This window comes from Ziziphus jujuba, chromosome 8 (assembly GCF_031755915.1).
Source record: "Ziziphus jujuba cultivar Dongzao chromosome 8, ASM3175591v1".
NCBI classification, from domain to species: Eukaryota; Viridiplantae; Streptophyta; class Magnoliopsida; order Rosales; family Rhamnaceae; genus Ziziphus; species Ziziphus jujuba.
The window spans coordinates 20598556-20607774 of NC_083386.1; the positions used below are offsets into that span (position 1 = coordinate 20598556).

General features: G+C 27.7%; 1 protein-coding gene across 1 annotated transcript; it reads right to left on the bottom strand.

The window, feature by feature from the left end:
• Window positions 1–3660: 3660 nt before the first annotated feature.
• LOC107413855 (protein yippee-like) lies at window positions 3661–6659 on the bottom strand. The gene is made up of 6 exons (XM_016021904.4): window positions 6470–6659; window positions 6112–6216; window positions 4717–4760; window positions 4138–4246; window positions 3997–4052; window positions 3661–3906 (listed from the first exon to the last, which is right to left on the bottom strand). Exons 2-6 carry the CDS (start codon window positions 6205–6207, stop codon window positions 3822–3824), a joined length of 390 nt encoding a protein of 129 aa, XP_015877390.1. The 5' UTR covers window positions 6208–6216; window positions 6470–6659; the 3' UTR covers window positions 3661–3821.
• Between the last annotated feature and the right edge of the window lie 2560 nt (window positions 6660–9219).

Below are 9219 nucleotides of genomic sequence, written 5' to 3' on the forward strand. Positions count from 1 at the left end.
CTTTCAAGTTTGCTTTTCTTGTTTTATTTTGAATATGGTGAGAATGCTTTTTTTTTTTTTTTTTTTTCATACCTATTTAAAGGGTATGTTAACTTTTTTTATTATTATTTTTGATGTTGTTTATGAAAAATCATATGTATAAATAACTAAATAAATATATATATATATATATATTTAAAAATAATGAAGAATGCATCGTTGGAAGTTTTGGATAGCTTGAAATTAAATAGGAGTGTCTTAACTGTAAAAAATTTAAAGGAAATTTTTAACTTGTAGGAGATGAAAAAATATAAAAGAATAAATATCTAGTGGTGCATATGCATAACATAGAGGGTTTTAAACATCTATTTCCCCTGAATTATTACGTTTTTTGCACTTTGGTTTCTAATTTAGCATTTGGGTATTTTTGGTCCTTCAAATATTGATCTTTAAATTATTTTTATTTATTTTTTTATCAATTGTGAGGCATATAATACACTTGTTGCAATAATAAAGCAACAAATTACAAAATTGAACAAATTCATAAAATTAAGCATGTTGTACAAATGTATGCTATATTTTAAAACTGTTAAAAAATAAATACAAAATAATTTTAAAATTAAAATGCCTTAAAAATTGAAGTTTAATAATTAAATTGTCAAGTTTATGTAGGACAAGTCTAACGGTAATAGTTATTTTTTCAGATAATAAAATAAACTGTTTCTGCTCATAATAATTATAACAAGTTCGAATCCTCTCACCCCAATTAAAAAAAAAAAAAGGTTAAAAATACGAAAGCTTAATAATCTAGAGGTACAGGTGTTAAACACCCTGAATTAAAAGTCTCCCACTATTTTTAATCTCTAATCATTTGTACATCATTGATTGATGCCATTTCAATGCCCACTGGGCAAAAATTTTGGGACGTAGGACATTCCCAACATATTAAAGGGACATCAAATATGATTTTTTTTTTCTTTTTTTGTGAATAAATATGATTTATTGTTGTTATTTCGGTGAAAGGACCTAGTTTTTATTTTATTTTATTTTATTTTTTTGTTGGCAATACAAGGACATAGGTAGTATTTAAGAAAATATTGCACCATGATTCAGTTAGGACCATTACAACCCACAAAATTGCAATAGGTATATTCATCCCCATTGTAATTATATATTAAACATTAAAAGTTATACATATATATATATATATATATATATATATATATCTTTTATTTTATTTTATTTTAGTGACTACTTTCATAATTTTTGTTCATAACTTAATCAATTATTTATGCACTTAATTTCTCTCATAACATTATATGAAAAGAAGGAAAGGCAAGGGAAATGATTTTCTTCTTTTAAACCATTGTAAATTATAACTAATTTATTTGGATTAATTGTATTTTGATACTTTTTTAATTTGGAATAATAACATTTTCGGCCATTAGATTCATAACATTTCAATTTATGCTTTAAAATTTAAATTTATAGCATTTTTATCCAAGTAAATTTTTAACTAATGGCAATTAACAATATTAATATGCAATTTTTTTTTTAAAATCAAACGCCTAAGTGTAATGAATTAAAGCTAAAGAATCAAAACTGCAACACCTTTGTCACCCTTAGCCCAAAAAAAAAAAAAATAAAATAAAATAAAAAAAATGCAATAAATTAAAACTGGTCAAAATTGGAACTTTATAAATTTAAGGACCAAAAATAATTAACCCAATTTATTTGTCAACCATCAACCTAATGTGGTTTTCTAGCCATAAAAAATTGAAAATCTTTTAATTTATTTTGAACAAAAACTAACGCGATCTAAACCATCTGTTTACAATTGGCATCCAAATATATTTGACCATTAATTACACAAAAAAAAAAAAATGTATATTTGACCATTAATTAAACAAAAAAAAAAACTTTGTTTAATAGGGACAAGTGGATGCCTAACTAAATTGTTGAAAAAGTTAGTAGGAGCGACAAGAACTATAAATGGGATCCATCCTTAATTGTCGGTCTTGTGGGCACCACCACGTGAAACCCTCCCCTTGTAATAGACTTGATTCCAACCCCTTTTTAATTTTTATTATTATTTTTTTTTTTAATAAATTTGTTTGGTGCTTCCAGCATTTTGCATAATAAGAGATGGAATAAATGGTGAAACAGCTGAGCAAAAATATATGATTACATATATAAGAATAATTTGATGCGCTATCTATAAAAATGATAAATAATATATAAAAATATTGATTTAAAATAGTTTCTTATTTTCATTTGTTAACATTAAAATTAGTAAAAATGAAAACTAATTAAATCCTTACAGTGATTAGATTTAAAAAAATATATATTTATATAATTTATTTTTTTATTCTTAATTAATTTTGTATCATATCAATATCTAACATTATAAATTAAATTAGATAACTCATTAAATTAAAATTTATTTATATATATATATATATAGTAGTTCTATAGTGTAGACCGATACATATACGAATGCATCCAAAATTGATGTTTTTTGATTGAAAATATCGATTTTATTGTATACTATACATATTAAAATCGACATTTTCATCCAAAAAGTATTGGTTTTCAATACCATCTGCAGGCCATCCGTATTGTAAAATTTCCCTATCTATATATATATTTGCTTATTTATTTATTTCACATTGATTTTTTAAATACCTTTACGGTGCGTTTGGTAGTTAAAATCCAGTGTGGGAAAGGAAAAATTTAAGAGACGAGGACAAATTAGTAAGCAAAGCCACTTTTAGTGTACGGAAATAAATTCACATCACATACATGAGCATGTAATTGTATATTCCCTATTTGGTATAGCTTCCACGAGTGTTTAAATAACTTTTAAAAAATGCTTCAAGCCTCCAAAATAGCTTCCACGAGTGTTTAAATAATTTTTAAAAAATGCTTCAAGCCTCCAAAAGCATTTCTAATCAAAATCAATAAAAAGTAGTGGCTTCTAAGAGAATTAAAAGGAAAAGCAAAAACTATGTCAAACAGGATTCAAGTCTATAATATGCTGTACTGCACAAAAACCCTGTTTTATAACAACATTAACCAAACTAAATGTTAAAAAAAAGAAGCAAATTACCATATAATCCATATAAATAATCACCCAACATTTAACCAAACAGCATATAAGCTTATGCAACATCATCATAAAGTAAATGGACCTGATAAAATAATTAATAATTGTTGAGTGTTTTAATATCAATGTCGTATTGCACTACACCCATAAAATGGATAGCCTATTAATATTTTCTCCAGAAATACCACCTGGATATGCTTTTTGGTATTTCTCATTGCCATTCAAAACTAGAAAGCAATTTCTGGATAAATACTCCAGAAAATTCGAATGACATGGATTTTTCTTTAACTCCAAAGTTCGGTTTTTGCATTCAGCTAAAACGTTTTCAAAAATCATATAATTTAGTATCAAAAATGACATAAATAATCAACTTCACTTGCAGGCCTAATTTAGAGACACTAAAGGAGGGAACTTTCTACCATTACTGCAGCCGGCTGTACCAGAAGAAGAGGCCAATGGCTACAAAACAATATAAGCTAATCTCTGCTTTTCATAAGCAAGAAGAGTTTCCTAACACAAAGATACCATTCAAAATGCAACAAACAATGATCATGAGAAATTTTTGAAACACAGAATAAAATCAGAATCAACATTAAAATGTTTTTCAATTATGTTATTGAAGGTGTATTCAGCTGAGTTGCCCCAAATCAGGAATTGATTTGTCTTAAGAATACACATGAGTTGAATTAGCACAATGGGGATTAAAGAATGTACAATTGGATGTGGTGAATGATAATCAGGCATCATCTGCATCACTTCCACCAACATGCGTCTCATGACTAACCCAATAATTGCTTCCATCGGGACCTGAAACCTTGACCCTGCTCAAATTGAAACCACCCATAATCTTTACTTAAAACATCATTTTGAACTAGAATTAGAAAATTTTCTATCTCTACTAATCTACTGACCGCTCAAGTACAGATTTTCCTTCCTTGTACTTTTGGCTCTTTTCATGTGCAGTCTCCTGAAAGAAATCATCAAAATAACTTACAACCACAAAAAATCTATGTAAATCATATTACTATATAGTTATTGCCTCTCAATCTTACATATTTCCACCCTACAATTGATCCACAGCCAACACAGAAAATGTCAGCAACGGTGTGCATGCCAGTCATCATCGGTCTATCTTCTTTCTCCCCAACAGAGACGTTCACCCTATCAAATGATTGATATGAGAATTACATCTATCTCAGATTGAAATCATAGAAGATTCGGTGACTATTTCACTCATGAAAACCATTCCTAATAATCCAATATCAACCTCAGCTGCTAGCAGATTTTTTTAACTTCGGTATTCCCATTGCTCAACTCTCCTGCCGTGTTCACATATAACTTATAGACTACATTTGATACAAATAGGCTCAGAGCATCTACTTAGAACCCATTGGTGGCAATTCTCACATTGCATCGGAATAAGAAAGAAGAAAGCAGTTTTTTACAATAAATGAATCATATATCATACTAATTGGTGCATCTTAAAATGGTCTCCTTGGTTGTTATCCCGAAATCAATTATTCCATGACATTGCCAAGTTTTAGGGTAGTTTGTAAAAATAAAATAATTCTTATATCTCTTTGGTACAAATTGCACCTAGGCAAACATAACAAAAATCAAGAAGTACTTACACCTTACTGAAGAGGTAAGCTTTCCCATGCCTGGAGTGGAAAGACTGAATGAAACAACATGGGCAAAACATGTAGTCAGAATATTTGCTTCTTAAAAAGCTCCCAATTGACCAGTTTTGACACTCAAAATGATCAAATTTTACTTATGTAAAAAAAAAAAAAATAAATAGAAAAAGAGAACCTTATAATTTTCTTTTTTGAAAAGATTAAGGTAGCCAAAGCCAAGACCAGTACAGTATCACTTTCATTAACTAAAGCCCTTCTTCTCCCAGACCATACTACTTGGAACAAAAAACATACGGAAATGTATCCAATAATACAGATACAATGCATAAATACACTAATCAAGAGGTGTCTTCTGGACCAATAAGTTTTATAGGTAAAAGATTGTTTCGGTGCCTAACACTGCATGTAAACTATGTTTTGTAATCATAAGGAAGCACAATTGGATACAAAAGCAACATCTTTGAAAGCCACCATAACCAAGGGAAAACTTCCCTTCACTTCTATACTACTTGATGCGAGCAGCAATATTACCATAGAAGCATTCTTCCAATTTGCTTAGTAAAACTAGTGTAACTAAAAGTTTCTAGTTTCTACTAAACTACTTTCAAATATGCGTCACAATATGCATTTGATATTTAAAGATACAGAATAGGGTATTATTTTGTTTCCAATAGCATATCATCCTTCCTCAATCCAAAGGAAACATTTTATTCGACATGGAGTGAAAAATCAATCATGAATACCAAGTTTCAAAGCATTAAATAAATCCCTCAACATACTAAGCAACAGATTCCATCATAATAACAATAATACATGCACTTATATTCATAGAAACTGAAAAGAACAAATCTTTCCAGGAGAGATTTATAACCATAAAATGTTTCTACTGAAATCGTGATTGTCTATAACCTAAAGATGTATATAATAGGAAGCATTCTTGGAACTCCCACAGATTAATATAGTTGCCACCTAATGATAATTACGAGGAAATACCACATCGAAGGGCAAAAAGGTGAAATGGCACAAATGGAGCAATAGAAAAGAATGGGCATGAGCTCCAAACCATAATGAAATCATCTACCTCAAGATCATCACACATAACACACCAAATTGACCTTTTAATCAGTATATGAATGTTGTTTCACTGCCCATCTGAAAGTATCTAACAAAACAAAATCTTCCAAACAGAAACCAAAAGACCATTGACTCATCACCACAAAAACATACAAATTAGTTATTTAAAGATACCCATAAAAAAACCACGCAAAAATCTTAAAGAAACCACGGACAAGCAAAGGAACTAACACATCCAGGTAGCAAAATTGTAATTATTATTACAAAAGATGTAAAATTTCCCGTTGATCAAAGCCCACAAGTGATCAAAACAACCTTGGAAACAATATCGTCACAGAGAGCAAGATGGGTCCGGCAGTGTCTGCAGCTGTAGATCTTCCCCTCTAGGCTCACCACAAACAACCTACCCATGCCTCAACTCTAAAAGCAAGCAAGACACTCAGCCAAAAATAAATAAATAAATAAATAAATAAATAAATAAAATTGAAGATGGGGATGGAAAATTCAGATAAAAGGGTAGTCGATAAAATCGATGAAAAACCAAAATAAGATAGATTTCCCCCGTGAAAGATCGAAGGAAAGGAATCTGTTTGTGCTTGGAGAATGGAAAAACAGAAGCAAGAAAGAAAGGCAGATGCCAAAGCGAATGAGAAAGAGAATCGTTGGATATTACCTTTAAACTCCTCCTTCTGGTGCAGCCTGTAGTTGCAAGAAATGTGGACCGAGAAGCTATCACATTTTCACAATTATATCACTTTTTTCTGTAAAAGTGGAACCTGACAAGACGTGTTTTTTACGGATTTTCCTTTTTATTTTATTTTATTTGTTTTTTGTTTTTGTTTTTGTTTTTGTTTTGTTTTGGCCCTTTTCTGATTCCTGTAATATGCTTTATCAAATTTTTATGTTTGCCTTTTCAAGAAGGAAAACTTGTTAAATACAGAAACAAATTTATAATACTATTTGATTTTCAATCAGTCCCTCTATTTTGACATATTTACATTTGCACATTGAAATTATCATGTATTAGCATATTGAGCATGAATTCCTTGTTTTTATTCGGCATTACCATATATAAAAAAAATAAGTTGACCATCTTTATTATTATCATTTTTTAATATTACATTAAATATTTAATTTAGAAAGATGGATGATTTTATGAGACGAATAGGAATTTAGTCAATTTCATTTAACTATTATTTTTATTAATTTATTAGATTTTATATGATTAATGTTTTTATCTGAAGTTAAAATTATCAAAATATTTATTAAATAATATATAGATAATATTATAATATTTAATTAATTTATTTTTTAAATTTATTTATTTATTTAAAAATTTTATATTTTTTTAATTTAAATTATATAAATATATTAATTAATAATATTTTTACATATAACATTTAATAAATAAATTTAACAAATATTTCAATATATATAATATTGTTAATATTCCTATAACTGTTGCAAAACGACGTCCATGGATGCGTTTTATATGCCGACGGTGCACAGTTGCTAAAGAAGCTCCTCGTTTTTTCCACATCATAGACTTGTATGGATAGGTTGTTGACACATGGACTCTCTCTAAGGAAATTCAATTGTTTCAATAATGGAAATGACGAAGACTTTGTTGAAAGTAACCCAAGAAATTCTATATATGCAAGAAAATCAAACTGTATGACATTTAAATGATTGCACAAGATCTACAAAATTTTTATATCAAAACCAACTCATTGTTTTGAAAGGGCGGAAGAAATTGCATATAACTCTATGAAGTTTATAAATATTTATTTATTATTGTTTTTATATATGGGAAAGAATAATAATCTTCAAGGACTTTTCCATTTATATCTGATAAATACAAAAACATTCCAAATTTTTAATAATATCATCCAAAATAATTTAACTTAAATGAAAATTTAAAAAAACAATTTAATACTCTTTCAAATGCTATAGATAATATTATTAAAAACCAGAATAATATTTTTATATTTATTTCAAATTTCTACAAGTGTAAATGAAATACTTTTTAATTTTAAATTCGTACATACCATACACTCACCAAGTCTTTCTTGAATTGTAGTCCTTTTTTCAATTTTCTATAAATAAAATAAGATTGTTGTACAATTCTTTATTGGAAAGCATAATACTGATTGATTTTAGGTATTGAATACTTTTGGTTTTTTTTTTTTTTTGGGTAAATTAATACTTTTGTTTATTTTTTGGTAAATAAATTAATATTTTGGTTGAATGTAATGTAAACATCTGTTATTATTTTCATCAGTAATTTTAGAAAGTATCAAATTGTCACTAAATAATATAATAAATTGATGTGTCATGATTTTGTTGGTTGGAAAATTAGTATAAATTAAATATAAATAAATAAAATTTTAAAAAATAAATAAAACTGAATAGAAGCCTAAAATAATTACATGCCCTTTTGTCACATTTTGCCCATGGCATTAAATCTTTTGAAAATTTAAAGAGGCAATTATCTCTTTGTCCCCTCAGCAAATGATCATTTTTATTTTTTGTTTTGTTTTCAAACTTCCAAATTATCTCAATGGTTATTTACTAAATGATTTTTTTTATATAAAAAAAAAAAATCCAAATAGAGAGAGTTGTTTCGTCCGTTGAGACTATAAGATGAAAAATATGCTACTCCAAACTATTTCCTATGTGTTGTCCAAATTCCAAAAAAAATAAAAAAATAATATTTGCTACATGTTTAAGAAAATAAAAATGAAAATAAGTACACCAACATCGTATACTATTATATCTCTAAAGTGCTTTTACCATCTTAGGTCTGATCAAAGTTTAGCTGTTTGATGAGATTAAACAGTTAGCTCAATCTTTTAATAGAATTTACAAATTTTAAAAATTGTAAAATACTAAAGGGTAATTTCAGATGGTATGATAATTTTAACCGAATTTGATCAATTTGTAATAATTTTAAAAATAAGAGATATTGGGGTGTAAATAAAAAAAAATATACAACTCCTAAGGTAAATAATATAATTTGGATATAGGGTAATTATCCATAAAATAGTAAAAGCAACTAGGTGATATAATTTTTTTTGGAGAAAAATAAGAAATAAATTAAGACAAAGCATGGAAATCCAAACCACGGACCCTGTGCACCTTGAGTCAACTTTAGCAAACTTATATGCCACGCAATTGTTAGCGCAATAAATAAAGTGGAAAGAAATTCTATTAAAAGATTGAGCTAACAGTTTAATCTCATCAATCAGTCAGACTTTGATCAGATCTAAGATGGTAAAAGCAGTTTAGAGATATAGTAGTATATGATGTTGGTGTACTTATTTTCATTTTTATTTCTTAAACATGTAGCAAATATTATTTTTTTTTAATTCTTATTTTTATTTTTTGGAATTTAGACAACATGTAGGAAATAGTTTGGCGGGT